At 36.9% G+C, this 22,014-nt stretch overlaps 1 protein-coding gene across 3 annotated transcripts in view; it reads left to right on the top strand.

Annotated features, from left to right (window-relative positions):
- Positions 1–22,014, top strand: part of mcama (melanoma cell adhesion molecule a) — a 72,242-nt gene that overhangs the window by 31,134 nt on the left and 19,094 nt on the right. For all 3 annotated transcript variants that reach the window (XM_077206530.1, XM_077206531.1, XM_077206532.1), the window contains exons 2-6: positions 17,786–17,910; positions 19,088–19,313; positions 19,436–19,506; positions 19,603–19,690; positions 21,282–21,461. In XM_077206530.1, coding sequence (XP_077062645.1) covers positions 17,786–17,910; positions 19,088–19,313; positions 19,436–19,506; positions 19,603–19,690; positions 21,282–21,461 — 690 coding nt within the window. The remainder of the gene's footprint in view (positions 1–17,785; positions 17,911–19,087; positions 19,314–19,435; positions 19,507–19,602; positions 19,691–21,281; positions 21,462–22,014) is intronic.

The raw sequence follows: 22,014 nt of genomic DNA, 5'->3' as shown, positions 1-22,014 counted from the left end.
GCACTTTTCATTTGCGAACAAATCAAGTGCTACAGCATACATATTTCAAAAGTAAAAACAGGGGCAAGAATATAAGAAAACATAAAAACAGTTAAATACCGCATTAGTTGTAGCTATTTTTAAATAGAAAAGTCTTTAAGCCTTTTTTAAAGTGGTCAACTGACGGTGGAACCCTCAGGTGGTCTGGCAATGAGTTCCACAGTCGTGGGGAAACAGAGGAGAAACACGATCTCCCATGGTCCGGAGCTTGGTTCTGGGTGGACGGAGGAGATTGCCATTTTGTGAGTGGAGGTTTCTGATTGATGTTTGCTGGGTGAGAAGTTCCTTGAGGTAGGGTGGAGCATTGCCATGGATGCATTGGTGAGTGAGGAGAGTGATTTTGTAGTGAATCCTGGCAGAGATGGGGAACCAGTGAAGTGCTTGAAGGATGGGGTTTATGTATATTGAGTTTGGTGTTGGGTTTGTTTTGAGGTAAAGTTGTGTGTCATCAGCATAGCAATGGAAGGAGATTCCATGATGGCTAATGATGCGGCCAAGGGGGAGCATGTATAGAATATTGTATGAATATCTGAACATGCAATATATCAAAAGAAAGAAGAGACCCCCAAAAGCTGCTTTATTCTAGCTTCATGCATTTTTTTAAAAACAATTAAATGTGGGTAAGTTTCATAAAAAAGCATTATTTTGAGCAAAAGGATTCAGAACGATGATCAAAAAATAGATGGAGTAGATGGAGTCCATCAACACTCACAGTCCTATAGCTCGTCCTGTCTCGACATTTCATTTGTTAATGTTAGGCAGTTTTGATTTATATGCGAGATATATATCACGTTATTTTACTTATGAATCTGCTTACATATGCTATCGCTTGTTTCTGCTTCTTCTTCTCCAGAATATGCCCAATAGCACCCCTTCTGTATAACAGTGAAAATACAGAAAGCTGTAAAATACCGTCAATGAAGCGTTGTCTCATAAATTACGGAAAATTACATGAATGGTGGTAAAAGAGTTAATACTTGAGTCGGTTAAAAAATAAATACGACCTCACGTTGTTTCAATCAAGTTTACACACTGTCTCTGAAATTTTCGTCCACCATAAAAAGAATTCAGATCGGGTTCGATTTTCTGCGTTTTTCGCATCCGTAGCAAGCATTTTCAGAGGCGTTTTGACAATTCAGAGCCAAATGACGAATACAATAAAACGCATACGGAAATTTCTGACTCAGTGTGCAGGGACCTTAAGGGTTTTGAACAATTCCTAAGTATGAGTAATAATAACAGTCCATCAGGAACACAAACCACTGACGCTGTCGAACTCATTCGTTCAATTGTTCTGAATAAATTGGGCTGAACAAACTGAAGCCATGCAGCTCAAACCTATTAATATAACATGGAATGAAAGACTAGAGTCAGAAGTAGTGAAGGAGACTCTGAATGAGAGGGTCTGGCAGGGCCGTGGGTGGGGTACGGCACGGAGGGTGGAGCAGGCAGCCGTGAGCTCATTAGAGATGGAGTAAACCTGTGATCACTCAGTAATTCTCTTTGAGGGCATTAGACTGGCTCTGCAGGGGGTGGCAGCAGCCCGGCACAGCGCTTGCCCGCTTCGGTACAGTTAAACCCCCATCCCGGCCGGAGCTCTCTGAAGGGTGTGATGAAAGGCATGATGGAATACGGATCTGGCTTTGTTGTTGGCTTGTTAATATTTTTCGGAATATTGAGGAGGATTGGGGGTTAAAGCACACACGATCGCCTTGATACATCGAGCGACAGAGAGCCTAATGATTGACTAGGCTGATGTGTACAAGGACCATAGTTAGCTCCAATTCCAAATTTCAGACCTATTTTTTTTATCTTCTAGTCACTTTTAACTTCATAATGCTGTTCAACATGAAAGCTGCAACCCATAAAAGTGGCACTAGGGTTGTTATGAAATATACAGTAGAGCAGAAGCATTGATTTTTTTTCACGCTGTGAGCGTGGTATTCTGTTATTTTTGGACCGAATGTCTCTGCCAGTGCAGGGTTCCTCACACCCTTTTCCTTTCCTACTGCTTGCCAATCCATCACCCTTTTAAGCACACTCTTTCAGACAAGGCGGCCCTTTGTTAAAGTCCCGCTCATCACGAGAGTTGACGTGATACAGGGCCGCTATTTATAGAGCTGTAATAACAGAGGGTCAGAGCTGCAGATATAGGTTTTTGTCTTAAGTCTCATTTTACCTGACCTTCTCTGTTTAATGTCAGCAAAGCTTATCCACCATGGTGTGATTTTTAGGACAAGATAAAATGAAAAACACCCCCACCTTTCCTCTGAAATGTCAAGTTTGTTTTTTAGAATGTCTTCACAGACCTGAAGATGCAACACTTCTATTTTGATGACTGCTTTTAACATTTTACTGTATTATATTCAAATAGCTAGACATGATTTTAATATAATATTAAATGAACCGTTCTAATATAGAAACTACACTATCACATTTAAAGGCCCACTGAAGTGCCTTGAAACTCACAGCGTTATTCATTGTGGTGTGGTGAATTTCCACTGAAACAGCAAGACAGGGCGGGACATTTTCGAGCAGCTCCTCCCCTTTTAAAAAATAGCCAAATATAAGTCTGTTTAAATCATTTCTCCTTCTAATCTCCTCTGTACCGCTTTAAAATACAGCTTTCTGTGTAGAATCCAAATGGGTCCAATCGGGTATGCGCTGGACTTTAACCCAACATCAAAAAAAAAAAAAAAATTTTTAAAAGAAAAATGATTGGATATATGATAAGAAATAATATTTTGCCTAAAGAAGTTAAAAATGACACTACAGCTATATAAAGCTATATTTAAATTATTATCATTACCACTTAAATGTTTGGGGTCAGTAAGATTTTTTTAAAAATGTTTTTGAAAGAAATCTCTTGTGTTCATCAAGGCTGCATTTATTGGATCTGTTTACTGTAAAAACAATAATATTGTGAAATATTATTACAATTATATATTTTTTATTGTAATATATTTGTAATTTGTTCTTGTGATGGCAAAGCTGAAATTTCAGCATCATTATTACTCCAGTCTCCAGTGTCACAAGATACTTCAGCAATCATTCTAAAATGCTGATTTGGTGCTCAAGAAACATTTCTTATTATTATCAATGATGAAAACAGTTGTGCTGCTTAATATTTTTGATGAATAGAAAGTTATACATAATAACATTATACATAATAACATAATTTATTTGAAATATAAATCTGTTGATTAATTGAATGTCTTCTTGCTGAATAAAAGTATGAATTTATTTCAATAACTATGGGCCTATAGTTATTCAATATATATATATATATATAGATATAGAGTATATATGTATTTATTTTTTAAATATATGGCTGTATGAATATACATATAAAATTGAGTTTTGCACCACGTTGCTTTCTTCTTTCACATTGAATGTAGAAACCTTGAGTCTAAATTGCTCAAACTCACGTCGTGGGACAGAAAAGTGGAAATGCATTTTAACATGGAATTCTCACTTGTGGTTCTACCCCATTGGGCAAATAGCTTCACCCTCATCAGGGGCTTGTAATAGAGCAGTTATTATTTAATGTACCTAGGGGGTTATTCCTGATTTGCCCTCTTTGTTATGTTAATTAGGTTTTGATTGGCCTCTTGGGATCAGATATGGCGTTCAACTGGATCAGCCTATAACGGCACAGAGCATCGCCCCAGAACCTGACATTGCACTGAATAATAGTATGTAGAGATCACAAAGCATTCTGAAGCCAACTTGATTTTATCGAGTTTCAAGCGTTTTCACTGTAATGATTTTGGCTCGAATGCACAATTTATACTGAATGTCTCACTGCCATAAATCTGCTATGTGTCTCGACGGACACTCAGTGGAGAGAATATTGATCCAGCAGCATATTTACAGTGTGTTGTCTGTAAATAAAACATTAATTTAGCTCTTGAAGACGCCTCAGCTTGCATACAGGCTGCTGAAATATTCATGAGGAGGCGTGCTGCACCAGAGGGAGTAATTTCGCTCTTTTAAAAAACAGCACTCTCAGCAATGTTTGTGCAAAACTTGTCGTGACAAACAGCAAATTAGCGATGCATTAAGTCTGTCTTGTTATGACAGGAATTCAAAATGCTAATGATGATGAGGCAAACTGCCCTGTTGCTAGCAGAAATACTGTACATGTTTCATTGATCTTTATATTATTAAAGGGTACCAACTATTTTTTGAGACACGTCTCAATGTTTTTCGTGCGTCAAAACTGTTTGGTGACTAACATTAAAAGAAAACAGGTTTAAAGCAAAGTATTTGTGTGACTGTGCACTTTTCAAATCTGATTTTTGCTTGTGCACGTAAACGTGAGCTGTGAAGTGATCCACTGTTCTGCAGGGTTTAGAGGATCTGGCCTGACGGATTTGTGTGTTTGACCGAGGAGAGAGGCAGCAAACACTGAATGGCCGTCTCACTCTGGAAGCTCCATCGTGAAGGATTTGTGCCAGTTCCCGCTTCACAAAAAGAGATCAGATCAGGAGGCCTCACAGCTCAATGTGTGTGCATACGTGCATGGGTGTGCATTGCATTGTGGGGAATTTGTTAGATGTACTAATGTTAGATTTCATTGTACGTATTAGTATAAGATACATCTTCTATGTACATTGTTTATTGGGTTATAACAGATGTGCGCTGGTGGAGATTGTGTGTTTGTGTGTGTAAAGGATCTTTGATCGTAGTTCAAACCCTGGGAAAGGCAGCAGAACACATTCAAATCCAATGTTTGTGTAACATCCTGATTCTTAAATGCCTTTGTTGATTTTTTTAACCTTCGCTGCCTATGAATTTCAACAATCTGATGCATGCTTTTCTTAGATAATTTGCTTCAGGAAAAAAAGTTAATTATTTTTAAAATGTTAATATATATTTTTAATATTTGATTGTATTTCCACTGAGAAATAAACAAACATTAACAGATTTGATCAAATTCTGACTGATAATAAGCCTGTAATTATTGGTTACACTTTATTTGAAGCTGATGTAGTTACTTTGTACTTACTCAACACCGAGTAACATTAATTAACTACATGTACTTACTATAGAGTTAGGGTTAGGGTTAGGGTTTGGTTAAGGGTTAGTTAATAATGCCCAACTTACTGTTATTACTATAGTAAGTACATGTAGTAACGTGTTACAACGTCGCTTTAAGATAAAGTGTTACCCAATTATTTTCTTGTTAGGAACAATAACAGATGAATGGCTGATATTAGAATTCTGTTAGTTTGTGTAACTACATAAACAATAAAACGTTAAAAAGTAAATTTAGGCATCACACCATCATAATGTACAATTTGAAAAGTTGATAATTATTTTTTTTGCTACATATAACAGTGTTTTAAATTAGTAGTTTAATTTTTATATTTAATTGAGTTGAATTGATTTTTAAACTTTAAAATGATCGTTCACCCAAAAATGACAATTCTGATCAGTAAACATTTTGATGCGCTATACCTTTTTTCGCAAAAAAACCCTTGGATGTAAACCTGGCTATTGTTTACTCACCCTTATGTCGTTCCACACCTGTATGACTTACATAAAAGAAGATTGGAACGCTGATTGGATTGGAAAAGAAGATTTTAACTTAAATTTCTAGAAACTAGAAATTCATACAGGTTAAATTTTGGGTGGATGAAGTTGAAGTTTATTCGTAAATGGCAGCGTCAGAGCTGAGGTCATTGGTCACAATGTATTTTTAAACAGAATTTAAATTTTGGAAGTGAAATCTTGATTTTTTAATAATGAAAACGTGTGTGAAATGTTTTGAATTGAAATATTCACAGCTTAAATATACAACCATGTTGAATTTCAGCCCATAAAAATGCAAGCCCTAAAAATATAATGCATTAAAATGCAAGCGGGTTTAATGCAATGCATATTTTAAGAAGTGTATGACATTTGTCATTATTCTATTTCCGTAGTAAAGCCCCAGATATACTTCAAGCGAAATCGAAGAATGAACTGATATGACATAATTTCGAACAAAATCAGGCCAAAACGAAGTAATTTTTTTGTTCATTTCAGGAGTTCGAAACGGCTTGCCAAAGTTCACTCCGGCTAAACACCTTCGAGCTCCCATTGGTCTGTTGCGATTACGTAGTGTGTGTGCTGAGGCTCCGCCTCTTCTCTGGTTTATTTCTTCTGTTCAGTCCGTTGAGGTCAGACGTCTGCGGGTAAAAGCACAAACACATTGTAGAGCCACTTTATAGTGGCAAATTAAGTTGTACTTCTGAAGATAAGATACTGATGCTGTTTTTCATGTTTAATACTGTAAAGCTGCATGCTTTTTAGCAATCTATTGTATAAAGTGCAATATAAATAAACGTGACGTGACTTTACGAGAGTGCTAAATTGCAGAGCTCGTGCAAACATATACACGTTGCTTTGATCAAATGCTTTTCTTAAGCTTTCTTTAAAAAAAATGCTTGCTGTTTTCTCATTTTTGTTGTGTGTTTATTTTGTTATTGAGAGGAACGCACGCAGCGTATATTTACATATACATTTAACCGTCGCTCTCATCAGTTTAGACGGTGCTGGATGTTCACTAACATCAGGCTATATCGCTGCTCACGTATTTCAAACTTCTTTTTACCCCTAAGCGAAGAGCTAAAAAGCACTTCGCCGTGAGTATATCGGGGCCTTAAGGCAGTTAACCTTCGGTTTTGGACTCGGCCAGTGTGTGTGTTCTCTTTGATCCCAGGTGCATATGGGGTGTGATAGGTGATTCCCTCCCTGCCAGAGAGCTGGTCACGCTTGCCTTTCTTCAGCACTCTTCAACCTTTCTCTCCAAAGCTTAGGATTCCCAACCCAACACACTTTAAAGAGGCAGATGAAAGATCCTTGATTTAGAAAGTCTGAAGGTATAGATTAGCAAACTTTACTCAGATTTTAAGATCAAACGCCAGCTATTGACACAGAGATAGTCCAAGATTAGTGAATCCTTCAATGGGCAGGTTATCTTTGAGAAAACAGTCGAATACAGAGGTTCATTTGGTGCCCAGTCATTCTAATGTGATCTATATGGGAGGTCCTGATTGTGACACATCAGTGCCAGAGGGGAAAGGTGGGCACCATGTTGAAAACCAGCCTGTTCACAGCTTGGCTAACAGAACACAACCCCAGAGGTATAGTTAAATGGATAGAAAATTAACTTTTATCCCAGCTAACGAAAATACGTTCGAATAACGTTTTCTAACTTTATTTCTGAATGTTTTCTGAATATTCAAAATGTCCATTTTATTAAATGTTTTAAAAACATTTCAGAAAAAAATCGCCAGGAACGTTGTATAAATAATGTTTTTGTGCTAACATGAGAACATGTGAGTTAATTGAGAACATTAACTTTGAATGATGTTCTTCGTTACTGGAAGAGCGATTATTCATAACTTTGTGAGAACCTTGCCACAACATTATCTAAGAAAGTTCTGAGAAAGTTCCCCATTAGCTGGGATGTCATTCCAAACCTGTATGAGTTTCTTTTTTCTGTGGAACACAAAAGTTTTACTTTTCTTTCCCATATTATAGTGAAATGGATGGTGATTCACACTCATATTCCAAGTCTTCTGAAGCCGTATGCCATAGCTCTTTAATCTTATTAGTGCTTGCGTTCATTTTAAACAGTTCAGTTCAGAAGTCAAACCTGTCATAAAATGTCTTGAAGCATCATGTACACTTTAAAAAATGTTTTGATTCAACTTAAAAAAGTGTTTGTGCTGCCTTCAAATTTTAAGTTTAGTCAACTCAAATATCCAAGTTGTCACATTAAAGTGACTAAACTTAACATTTAAGGCAGCACAAAAACTTTTTAAGTTGAATCAACACATTTTTTACAGTGTATTTTTCTTTTAAAAATGTTTCTTTGTGTGTGTGTTTTTTTTAATATATATTTATTTTTGCCTTTTTTATTGTGATACGACAGTATAGACAGAATTGACAGGAAGCAAAATGGGAGACAGAGGGGGACAGGATCGAGAAAGATCCATGAGCCAGGACTCAAACTCATGTTTGCCTTTATATTGAGATAAGACTGGTTGGTTTGGGTTTTGGTTCGTTTATGTTTTAATGTCTTTTAATTTGTAATTTTGCCTTGTTTAATGTTTCCTGCTTCCTGTTTGTCATGTGATTCCCTGTTCCTATCATGTGATCATGTATTGTGCTTCCCCTGTATGTGTCATGTTCTGATTGGTGGTTTTTGGTCATGTGTCCTATGTTCTTATTGGTTTCTTGTCTTAGATGTCACATTTTGATTGGTCCATTGTTTCATTGCTTTCAGGTGTGTTTTGTTAATTCATTAGTCTTGTTGTATAAATAGCCCTCATGTTTCCTTTGTTTCTTGTCCACCTTTGTTCGTGTAACTGCTGTTTGTCCATCCATCCATCCATCCATCCATCCATCCATCCATCCATCCATCCATCCATCCATCCATCCATCCATCCATCCATCCATCCATCCATCCATCCATCCATCCACTTACTTGTCCTTTGTAGGATTGTGGGTATGCCTCAGAAAAATTACAAAACTAAAATGTATATGTAATGCTCACTAAATATTTACATGAACTTTCATTTAGGGTCAAATACTCATTTAGATATACTATTGTTTTGAAATGTCTATTGGCAAGACAAAGCCCTTTCTATTCAAAAATAGGTAAAGCCCATTTACTTATCACAGATCACTGAAGTCTGACAGACTCAAGAGGGAGGGAGTTTGTGTTTGCTTGCTGGGTTTTGCATTTGTCTTTAAGTTTTGGGAGTCACACTGCAAGAATAAAAAACAGCTGGAGATGTAATTCATCTCAGCTGAGGCTGAAACAGTAGCTGATCTTCTTTGTTGCTGAGCAGACAGACTGATGTTGTGACTACTGTCCACTTTTGTGTGGGTAACAGGGACACAATGTATATGTGGCAGTATTATCATGGTGGTGAGCCCATTGTTAGGATAATATCTTGGTTTTTAGAGGAACACAGTTTGAGCTTGTGACCCACAATTCCTCCACCCCTGCGTTCTTATACACACACTAGCTAGTCATCATCCTGTGAAAACAAGGCATCCTTACTCTTGTTATTTGAAACTCTGTCAGCACGTCCAAATATTCACCGGTGGTTTCCAGACGTGGGTTTGCGCGGGGTAGGCCAACTGCCCCGATAGTTAATAACAGTGCAGCGGTTTGACATACGTGGGCTTTAGGTATCTGTCTTTTCTCTGTCTCCGTGTTTCATTATATGACATGACACACATTTTTTGATCCAGATCTGTTAATTGATTCAAAATACATTCAGATTTCCTATATACAATAACTTGAATACACCCCCTTCTCTTCTATGATTTTTGTAAACTGACCTAGTTCTGAAGTAGTTCAGCATAATCCTTTTTTTTTTTTCTTGTTTTTACAAAACACATCATCAGAGATGAACAAGAGGTGTTGCTGAATGAGAGAGGGGAATTTATTTTGATTAAAGATTATAAGGGACATTTATTTTCAAAAAAAAATTATGATGGGCACGCATAAATCATTTATAATAAATGCTGCAATATTCCATAAAATGTTAATTTTGTTGGTGCGCCTATACTTTTGTTGATCTATCTTTGTATATGTTAGTACTTTACTTTGATGTACTAAACTTGTATTTTATAATATTTTAAGTGTCCATTTAAAAAAAAAAGCTTTTTGGGGTTGTTTTTTTGTTTTGTTATAGTTTTTTGTGTTTCTTGTTTCGTTTTTTAAATAATTTTCCCATCCTGTTTGTATCATACAAAATATATAATAAATCATAAATAAAAGATTTGATCATTAGAACTTTTTTATGACAAGGCAAAGTAAGTTCAGGTTGTAATACTGTATGTATAAATTGTAATCATGTTTATGAATTAATAATTTATGATATTTGTAAAAACCCCGAATCCAAGATTATAAAAGCTTTTTTCTTTTTCTTTATTGTGGACACTCTCTTTCTCTCTCTCAGATAAGAAAACATCATGTTGGTCTTTGGCTCGAATCTCCTCTGACAAGATATTCTGCACCTTTGCTAATCCGATTATCTGGCCATGATGTTTAAGGGAAAATCATTGTTAACCTGTTTGTGCCAGGCTATTTCAAAATGTTTGTTGGAGAAGATCAGGAAAGCACATCTTGAGGCACACAATGAACTTCTGTTCACCTTTGTGTTTACCTGAAGACTTAAACAAGAACAAATGTGAGAGACTTCAGGATGTTCAAAGCTTAGATAAGAGAGAAGAAGAGATTTGCGCCCCAGGTGTGGGAACAATGGCTTGTATCTGAAGGCCATGGGTGGATGGACGCGGTCGGGGGGCTCAGTGAAGCTGTGCTAGAGGACAGAGAGGTCTAAGCAAATAGGGCCAGCGTCTTGGTCACAATGAGGGGGGTGGCTGGTCTCGATTGGGCTGGGGTGGGGTGGGGTGTCAGAGGGAGGGGGTGAGAGAGAAAGGCAGCAGCCCTGAAAATGGGGTGTGAATGTAGAATGGGACCAGCGGGATGTGACTGTGAGTTTAATAAGGCTTTGTGTGTGTGGAGGTTCACTTAGCTGTACCTTAGGGAACAAATTGTCGACAGAAGTTGGCAAAACCTGACAAAGCCCTCTTTGAAAACCTCAACAAATGTTAAAATGCTTAACAAATAAAGGAAATACTATTTATTTTATTTAAAAAATGTAAACATTATTTTTTTTAGGGGCAGGATGTGGGATGGGGTTAGACTGTAGCAACTACGATCAGCGTTATATAGACTCAAATCTATGTTTATGGTATGTCTACATTTAGATATAACTAAACGTTTGTGTAGCTCTTCAGATTTTTACTAGAATCATCCATTTTATTGCAGACACAGATTTCTCACATTTTATGTTTTATGTATACTGAGGTTTCTGTGAAATTATGTTTTTCATAGTTTTGGTTTGTCCTGTTAGTGACAACTGTGGCTATATTTCAGTCAGATATAGTGTGAAATACCCTCTATATATATATATATATATACATACAATTTTTGCAAGCGACATATAAATCAGCAATATTTCATTATAGTCAATATTTCTATTTAATTGAAAAGAATGTTTCAGGGTTGCATTTCTTGTACAACGACATAACTCGTTGCTTAACTAGTACAATGCATCATTGCAGAAATTAACTAGCTAGTTTTGTGACTGGTTGCATTTCCATTGTTTAAATCACATTAGTTCAATAATATAGGAAAGCCATTAATAACATCAAGCACATGTGGTGGAGTAATAACTTCTGCTAATTAATTATTTCTAGATCACTTTTAATTTCAGCTTCAAAAACTGTCACTTATTGTTGACACACTAAAATATATAGATCGAAATGTTTTAAATGGGACGAAAATATAGAGTGTACTGCATGTTGGCTTGCTTATTGCAATATGCAAGTCCATATTTCATATTAACATGAAACTATATGCTTCTAACTACAGGTCGAAAGATGTAGTTCCAACCACATAAGATTGCAATTATGGTGTTGCGAATGCATGTTAGTAATGACGAAACTTCATCCGATCAAAGTTGGTTATTGATGCTTTTGGAAGTTACTCAAACTGTGAATATGTTTAGCTAGCTAAACATGAAATAATGAAAGAAAACATAAACATAAAGAATAAAGACAAGCATTTGAAGGGAAATCTGTCGCCTCCTTGAGGTCTGTAACCAATGCAAGATTGCACATTAGTATGTACTTTGGCCAAACGTTTGCATCTGAACTTGCCTAAACCTCGTTAAATTTAGTAATTCATCTTATTTTCAGTATTTGAGTTATTTTTATTGGACAAAGATACTGATTAATCGTAGGATTTTTGCAGTGTTGAGCTGAAACTGCACAAACCACAAGTCTTATCGATCACTCAATCACAAACACACACACTCAACCCATCTCGGATGTTGTTGACAAAGCTAGACCCCGTCCTTCGCAGCAGTAGCTGTGTCACTGACCTCACACTGCTGAGGAGAGGGTTGTTGTGTAGCCGCTTCACCCCTGAACCCTTGCCAACGTCTCTCTCCTCCACCAGTCACTCGCCAAGGACGTGGAAATCCCATAATAGCCCGTCTCCACGGCACCCCACCAGTCCAGCTCCCTGCCTCCCAGATGTTTCCAATTAAAAAAGAGGCCTTTCAGTCCGAGCCTATTTTCTGCATGCTGAGAGAAAGAGCAAGAGAGCAGGTTGCAGAGAGATAGAAGGGCTGAAGGAAAGAAAAATGACTTTCTTCTAATACAAAAAGGCCGTTGAGGGCAGCGAGTGACATTTGAAAAGTCACAGTGGCTGGACTCTTGTTTTGAACGCAGATATCTGAGGAATGGAAGCTGAGAAGATGAATGGGTTTCGCTCATGTCTGAGTCAGACAAAGATTGCCAGATTAAAACCAAGCCTGTGGTCACAAAATCTGGGCCTTGTTTTTTAGAAATGCTGTTCTTTCTCTCTGCTTTGCTTAAGGGTGTGCTGCCAAATATAATCATCACACACAAAAGACACATGGTCTGTATTTTTTCAGTTGGTGTGGTGGCAGCCGCCGGCAGGTCTGTGTTTGCCACTCAAAACCTCAATGTTGCCACAATAGAGACAGCCAGAAAGTAAAGAGAGGGAGAATTTTAAATATATAGCTCACCTAAAAATTCATCTACTTACCCTCATATTGTGGTCTGTTCCTCACACTAAGCTATTGTCTGAGTTCAGAAGAATTGGAATATAGTACATTTATTTATACTTTTAAGGTTTATTAATGTTTTAAAAAAAAGTTTTGCTCACCAAGGCTGCATTTATTTGATTTAAGTACAATAAAAAAATATTGTGAACAATTATTACGGTTTAAATAACTGTTTTCTTTTTTTCATTTATTAGGGGCCAAGCACCGAAGGTGCGGAGGCACGTATTGTATCTGTTCCGGTTCTTATTATTATTCCTACTTTATAGGGGCCAAGCACCGAAGGTGCGGAGGCACCTATTGTATCTGTTCCCGTTCTTATTATTCTTCCGCTCGTGGAGTCTATGGCAGCCCATAGAACCGATTGTGGGAAAGTTGTTTTGGTTTGATATTCTGATAGAGGACAGTCCCAACATTAAATACACCAATTTTGGTGTTTCTAAGTCATTCCCTCTAGCGCCACCACCTGTCCAAATTTTCACTTTTATTTTGCTAATAACTTCTGAACCGTAAGACCAATCAACAAAATTCTTTTTTCCTCTGATTTCTGAGCTCATGAAGATTCGATTGCACCCCATGACGTCATTTTCCGTCATAAAAATATGGCCGCCATCTTGAATTTTCTCAAAAAGCTACTTTTTCGAACTCGTCCTAGACGGTTTGTCCGATTTGCACGAAAATTGAACCAGATCATCTTCAGGCAGGGCTGACAAAAAGTTATTAAAAACAATCATCGTTTTTGATAAACGCTCGAACAAATTTTACGTAGCGCTTGCAAAAACAGTCGTAAGGCTGTATCTTCGCAACGCTATAGCGTATTAAGACCAAACTTTGTCCATGTCATCACAAGCATGACCTGAGGCTACATGCTGCGTTTCGGCGCAGCGCCACCTACTGGTCTGGAGATAAAGAAAATGGCTATTTTTGCTTATAACTTCTGAAAGATTTGTCCAAAAATCATAAAAGTGGTCTCGTTAGATTCAGGGCGTCACAGTGAGTCGAGCAATATCCAATTTTCACAGATCAACCATTTTGGCTGTCGGCCATTTTGAATTATGTGCTAAAATGCTGTATTTTCTGAACGCATGAACGAATTGTTACGAAACTCTGTATGAGTCATCAGTATGATTCCCTGAAGGAGCCTGATACGTTTCAAAACAGCGCCACCTAGTGGTAAATTGTATTATTCAAATGCTTATAACTCTGGGTGTGGTTGACTTATTTTCACGGGAGTAATCTCGTTAGGTTCCTGAATCCTTGCCGAGTCCACAGATACCAAGCATGCTAGGTTTTGCCTTACTGTTTGTGTAGCGTTGTGATTTAGCGCTTAAAAAACATTTGCCGATATCTTCGAAACCGTTTGTCCGATCGAGACGAAACCACCGTCAGAAGTTTGCAATCATAGCTGGTTAACAATATGCAAATGACCAAATGCCAAAATATTGAAGTTTGGAACCATAGCTTATTATCAAGATGTATTAGCCCAAATGCCAAAATATTGATTAGAGGTCTGCACTCCCGCGGGAACATTGCGGCGCGGGACAAATTTTTAAAGGTCATTGCGGGAGCGGGCGGGATGATGAGGTGCACTTGCGGGTGCGGGCGGGAGGGATGACACGCTGCACTCCCGCAAATTAAATATGAGTGTAAAGTAAAATATATAAATGATTAAAGTAGCGTACATAATTTGTAGTTGTGAGGGAGATTCTGATTGGCAGCAATAAAAACGTTTTAAGCAGCCTAAACTTGTGAATGTTGTCGGGTAGGGCGGGGCCTAATCTCACGCACACTTGTTTAGAGACAATTCCTTTCCCGCTGCTCCGAGTTCGAATTCGAAAGCTAGTTCAAGTTCAAAATAGACAGCATGGACGAGGAACAGAGCGCCTCTAGTGCTTCAGATAAAGTACTGTTGTGAATATTATGATGTTCGTAATATGGGACCAATAAATATGTTACCAAGTATTGGTAAGGAATTTTGTGTGCACGCATTTTTTTCCCCAAGACCTTTCGTCAGACAGAAAGTGCGGGCGGGAGCGGGACATTATATCACAGATGCGGGTGGGAGCGGTACTAAAAATGACAAATCTTTGCGGGAGCGGGCGGGAGCGGGACTGAACACTGCGGGAGCGGGCGGGAGCGGGTCTGAAAATTGTCTCCCGCGCAGACCTCTATTATTGATAGTAAGGGGTAGTAAAATTAAATCAAAGTCACGTGTCAGTCATTTTTGACACATTTTTTCATATAAATGTCTATAACTCCGAAGCAAATTGAGATATTTTCACCAAATTTGGCACACACATGTATGGGCTCATTCCGAGGACACGTGAAAAAAATTGTGAGATTTTGCCTCTTGGTGGCGCTATAATAGAACAAAACATGAAATTCCCATTGACTTCAATACAGTTTTGTGATTTAAAATGCTATACTTAACAAATGCATTACTGTAACATTATGAAACTCAGAATTTGCCACCAGCACCATCCCCTGAAGGTACTCAAAAAATTTCGAGACAGCACCACCTGTTGGTCAAAAGTTACAATTATATTTCCAAAAATGCTAATAAGTTTTGAAAAAATATGCCTATTGTAATGACACTGGTCTTAATAGATTCCTTGGGTCATGCCGAGAACATAGATACCAAGTTTGACGTATTTGGATGAACTTCCTGTCCGCCATCTTTATTTACTTTCAAAACCTTCTTTTTCGAACTTCTCCTAGACCATTCGTCCGATTTTCACCAAAATCGGATAATATCATCTCCAGACCATGCCGACTAAAAGTTATGGATTTCGTGACGATAGACGAAACCGTTTTTGTATACCGCAGCAGCAAAGTTGAGGCATGCTGCCAAAATGACTATTAAGTCTTTATCTCTGCAATGCCTTCACATTTTGACACCAAACTTTGTATGTCATTGTCACCTCACTCTGACCACATCACATCGATTTCATAACTGCGCCACCTATTTGTCGAAAGTGATAAACCATTAAAACATCTTAAAAGTTACTGTATATATGATTTTTCAGCCATTTTGCCAAAATTCTCTTAAAATGTCTTTAATTGCTCCTTGCTGCAGTTGGTCTGCTACTCCCACCCATGATGGCATCTGTTGCCGCTTCTTGCGCTTGGCCCCGGTAATGGCTGCTTGCAGCTATATTTTTTAAAATGTGATTTGTTCCTGTGATGGTAAAGCTGAATTTTCAGCATTATTACTCCAGTCTTCAGTGTCACATGATCCTTCAGAAATCATTCTTATATGCTAAAAATAAGAAACTTTTCTTATTATCAGTGTTGAAAACAGTATAATATTTTTGTGGAAACTATACGAACAGCATATTTGAAATATAATTTTTCAATGTCTTTACTTGCACTTCTAATTGAGTTGATGCAAGTATTCATTTCTTTAAAAAATGAATGAATAAATAAAATCTTACTGATCCCAAACTTTGGAAGTGTAAAATAATAAATTATTACAGGACTTTTTCAGAATTTGTTTGGGGGTGCACTATCCATTTAAAGGTGAAAGCCATAAAACTATTCAATACATTTTGTCATACATGATAGTAATATACTGTAATATATTTGTAGTAATATATGTAGTATGTTTGTTGTGATTTGAATAAAAAAAACACCAAAAAAAATTGCTTAAATGTGTTAAATATGTCACAATGTAACAATATGTCCTACAAAGTGCTTATTTCTGAATTATGCAAGGTATTTTTTTTTTTTTTTTCATTCTTTTGATTAGTGTGTAAAATTGACCTGGGCTGCATTTACCAAAAGCATTGTAAGTAGATTGTAGAACCATTGCCACGTTCAGCTTTTGTGAAACCGGTTAAATGCATATTAATAGTTTTTCATATTCCAGCAGACAGTTCTCTTTATGTGTTATGAAGCAAATTAATGGGCTATGTTTTATTTCTTGATTAACATGACAATGCTTTTGAGAGCCATAACATGCAATAGCTTGCATGGAGAATAACTTGTATGGAGTTAATGATTTTGCCAATTTTCCTATGATTCGGGCAGTGCTGATGTGGTATGGTCGCCTAGAGCATTCTTCAATCTAATATTGCCAGCCAAATGAAGCTGAGCCATGTATGGTTTAACTTTCAAAGTCTGCAAGTCTACAAATGTGGGCCATCAGAAGTGCTGCGCCGAATCTGCCTGCAGAATTTAAACCTTCTTCAGTCAAGTTATGTGCCTCTCCCACCTATTAGTTTACTAACATATATTGGCTAATTTGATTATGCTTGTAGCTATCAGTAGAGTATAATACTCTCATTGTAACATTTTAAATCCATTCTGATTTGCATTACATTACATTGGAATTACACTACACAAACAGTGTCGAAAATGTGAAAAATAGATGTGTGCGCTGCCTGTATATCTTCAATCTCAACAGGATATATAGCATCAAAGACCGATGACTCTTTGACTGTCTCGTGTCCTCAGTTTGCCCACATGCAATCTACAGTCATGGAATTCCACAGAAGTCACATGGACTTCTTATTTGTATACACAACTAACTACGGAACAACTTTAAATCAATATGTCGCTGGGAATACAAAAGATATAAAACATGATAACATCATCTTCAGCATGAAAACCTGAAAAAACTGTATCACTTGAAATACAGATAAATCACATAATTGACAAGCTCCAACAACATCCGTCACCCCTATCATGTTTGTTTGTTTGTCTGCTTTGACTTGATTTCATTTTCAGTTCTGAATAGATGTATTCTTTGTAATCTTTTGAAATCCATCCTAAATAATTCCGCCTCACAACAATCCGCACAGAACATGCAAAAACAGTCCACAGATCCGGCAGGATCTTGCCATCATTTACAGTCTTCAAATGACCCTGAAGAGTTTCAACAAAGAGAGCGTTTTATGTTGTTGATCTCATTAATAGGAGTGTAATTGAGTTTTCTCTAAGGCTGTGGCCTAAACATTACTACACAATCTAAAATACATTAAACGCTTCTTAATGTGTTTTTTCATGTGTTGATAAAGCAGCCTTTGTTCTCACATGGCCTCAAGCACACAATCTCAATGAGTTTTCTTTGGCAGCTTGGGCGCTGGTGGATCTGAGGATGGAGGACACTGTGGAGGTTTACATGGACGAGTCTGCGGAGATCCCCTGCCTGTACACCTTCACCGAGAAACCTGCCATGGTGATGGTGCAGTGGTTTGTGGTGAGTCCCGAAAGCTCTAACGCTCTTTCACATTTTTTAGTTTAAAAAGTTGATTTACGAATGAAAATTCTTTCATCAGTTACTCACCTTTATGTTGTACCAAATCCATAAGACTTTTGCTCATCTTCGAAACATACATGCAAAAAGATTTCTGTCCATCCTTTAAAAGTCCTACAAACCAAAACTTTGACACTTCAAAAAGTTCACAAAGATAATATTTCACTTTGAATCGAGCGTTTAATGGTTTCTGAAGAGACACGATCGCTGAACATACCTGATCGATGAACAGATTTAAAGGGATAGTTCACTCAAAATTTTAAATTTTGTCATTACTCACTCACCCTCAAGCTGTTCCAAAGCGTAATGAATTCCTTTCTTCAATTGAACCCAAAAGATATTTTGAAACAATGTTGGTAAGCAGACATTTGATGCCATCCAATGACTTCCATAGTAGGAAAAAAATATATACTATGGAAGTCAATAGTTGCCGTCACCTGGTTACCAACATTCTTTCAAATATCTTCTTTTGTGTACAACTGAAGAAAGAAATTCATACAGGTTTGGAACAACATGAGTTGTTGATGAGGAAAATGATGACAGAATTAAAATTTTTGGGTGAACTATCCTTTTAATTAGACTATTATTCACACATGAACACTGATCAACACACCTAAAGCACATCAAATATGGCAAACCAAAGCTCTGCCGTACTTGTTTGACGATTGAGTACAAGCTTCATTGGTTCCTGCGGAAGCTCGAAAGTGTTTGTGTGACATCACGTCATTTACCATATTTGATGCGCTCTATACACATACCGTATCGATGTTTATATGTGAATAAAGCATATAAAGCAGCCTTTTTACAAAGTCTTTTTGTACTTTTTAGTTTTTAATGTAGGAAGTAGGAATCGGAAGTTTTGGTTGAGCAGATTTCCAATGGATGGACAAAATTTGTGTTCCAAAGATCAGCGATCTTATGGGTTTAGAATTATATAAATGAAGATTTTTTAGCTTATCCCTTTAATTGTGGCGGAAGTGTGCTGTTACTTTTTAAGTGCTCAGACTTTCACCTGGCTGACAGCAGATTAAGGGGGAGTAAAAATTCCCCTAGACTTACATTGAATGAGGGACTCGAGTCATATTCACAGACCATGTGGTAAGTTTTATTTCATCCTCAGCGGGAGCGTGAAGGGAATCGAGTGAGGATCTCCTACAGCGATCTGACCATGCAGAAGGTGGATAAGGACACGAGCTACAGTGACCGTATCAGTGTACAATCAAACAGTGATGGAGAAACTCTGACCATTCAGGACGTTAAGCTGTCTGATGAGAGAGAGTTTTTCTGTCAGGTCAGTGGGTTGGCAGCAGGCAATGGAGAGGGAAGGACTCTCCTGAAGGTTTTCGGTAAGTCTTTTCCTCATGAATATCATCACTAAATGGTTTAATATGGTTGTGTCTTATATATATATATATATATATATATATATATATATATATATATATAAACGTTAACTTGCTGTTGTCAGACCCTCCAGAGCCTCCTGTCATTGAAGGTGTCCTCTCTGGAGTTTCTGTGTCCAGTGACTCCCCAGCTAAGGTACATCATGCACTCAAATTCACCCTGTATGCATATGTAATGTTTGTAGTAGTTATATATGCTGGGTTTAAGCTGACGCATCTCTTATTTGGTTAGATTGCATCTTGTGAAACCAGAGACGGCTTTCCCAAGCCAAACATCACATGGTACCGTGATCACATCCCCCTCCACCCTGCTAATGGATGTGAGTAAGATTAATATATCCTGTTCCCCAAGTATATATGTATTTATTAAAGTTATTAAAATAACTGGGAAATAACTAATAACCCTGAACTTAGTGTACCCCTAAATCTAACCTTAACCCATTTACTTACTTTATATTAACTTTTACTTTCTTAAGTACACTGTAAAGTGCACATGCTGTAAAACAAAGTGCAACCATTCAGTTCTAATTCAGTAATTTTAAGGTTTAATATTAATATAATTTTAATATACATTTTTATACTACCTTTCAAACATTTGGATTCTGTATGTTTTTCTTATTCTCCTAAAAATGATCTTATGCTCACCAAGGCTGTATTTATTAAATAGAAATACATTAAAAACAGAAAGAACATAATTTATTTGAAAACTAAATCTTTTGAAACAATGTAAAAGTCTTTACTGTCACTTTTGGCCAATTGAATGTGTCCACTTTTGAATGGTATGTATATAAATATGGAAAATCTAGAAAAAAAAACAAGCTTAAAATAATGGACCTTATTTATTTTCTTAATACACATTCCTGGTCTTATTGTGCACGATCACTGTCACAGGTTTGAAAGTCCAAAAGATATCATCTCATCATGACAATATGAATGTATTTAATAAACAAATAAACTCAGATAATCCACAACATAACAGCGTGTCTACACACAAACAATAACCGACAATGAACTGAGGTAACACAGGAACTAAGGGTACGTTTACACGACAACGATATGCTTAAAACTGAGAAGTTTTTCCTTTGGGTTTTCCGTGTACAGACGACACCATTGTCAAAACCATCCTCATTCACACGGATCTGCGAAAACAACTAAAAACTAAAAACCTGAAATCTGCTGCCAGGCCATTATGAAACACTATAGATTGAACACATAATGCGCATGTCATGACGTCGTCGTCTTCAGAGCTTCGCGTTTTTGTTGTTTACAAGGAGACCGTTTTCAAAAACTTGCACTTTGAAACCCATTTTCAAAAGTTTGCGTTTTCAGGCAGCAAAAACGACGTTGTCAAGTAAATGGACGGTTCCAAACACATAAAAAGTTTTACATTTTTAGTTGAAATCATGTAAACAGCCCCTAAGTATACAATGATAACAAACTTAAACACGGAACGCTGTGATGATTAAATAAATTCATGGTAACAAACAAGTGGCGGGGAATGTGAACAAAGACAATAGAAAAATAATGACAAGCAAACTAATAGTCCATGAAAATGAAACTAAACAAACAGATGACTAAATCGTGACAATCGCATGATGTAATTTTACATTAAGAAGCAATAACTTGCTCCAAACCTATAAGAGTACAGATCTTAAAATTCTAGCCAATACTAATAAGCCCAAATTATTTTTTATGTTGTGGCTAACTATGAAATAGCAGATAAATAAATGGAAAATTCTGTGCCAAATTTCTTTTCTTGTTCGAATTCAAAATAAAAACTTAAAAGCTAAAATCAATCGCTTTACATGCTACAAATGAATTTAGGCATCACAACATTGTAATGTACAGTATGAAAAATAGTTTCCACTAATGTGTATGTATGTCTGGTTGTGTGTGTGTGTTTTTTCTCAGTGGTGAATGTGGTAACGCTAGTGACAAGAGAATCCAGTGGCCTATATACAGTGCAGAGTGATTTGCATTATAAGGTGACCAAGGAAGACAAAGATGCCCACTTTTCCTGTGAAGTCAGCTACTTTGTCCCGGCAGCTGTCAGGACATCCGAGTCCAAAGGCATCAATATTACAGTTCACTGTAAGTCCCTTTATAATTGAGAGTTTCTTTTGATGAAGTGGAAAGCGATACATCCAGTCTTTTTCATGACAATCTGCATTTTTGTTCTAACCAAACTCTTAGAAAGAAAGGTTAAATGGGTTCTATAGAATGGATTCTTTATTCAATAGGTTTCTTTATTCTTGACCCAGTTTTAAAGAACATTTTATGCCAAAAAGTTTCTATATAAGGAAACATTTCTTAAATGATTGAATAATACTTTAATGTTTAACAAGTTATGTCAATTTTACTTGCGATAAAGTATGTTTATGAAAATGTTTTTTTTAATTAAAACTAAATCCATAAAATGATCACATGATGGGAACCCCTAAAAGTTTCTATATATGAAACACCTGACAGAACCCTTCAATGTTCTTTATGAAACAAGCTACATAACATTTTGTTGGTTGCTAGGTTTCTGTAGCTGTTGTATATCGTGCTGGATAGCTCCACCCACTGTGAAATCTCATTGGTCCAAAATCCCACTTTACATACCTGCATATTAGACATCATATTTGACTTTACTGGCAATGAT

This window comes from Siphateles boraxobius, unplaced genomic scaffold (assembly GCF_051911475.1).
Source record: "Siphateles boraxobius isolate OS27281-9 unplaced genomic scaffold, OSU_SipBor_1 56, whole genome shotgun sequence".
Taxonomy (NCBI): domain Eukaryota; kingdom Metazoa; phylum Chordata; class Actinopteri; order Cypriniformes; family Leuciscidae; genus Siphateles; species Siphateles boraxobius.
This window is presented reverse-complemented; position numbering and strand designations above follow the sequence as displayed.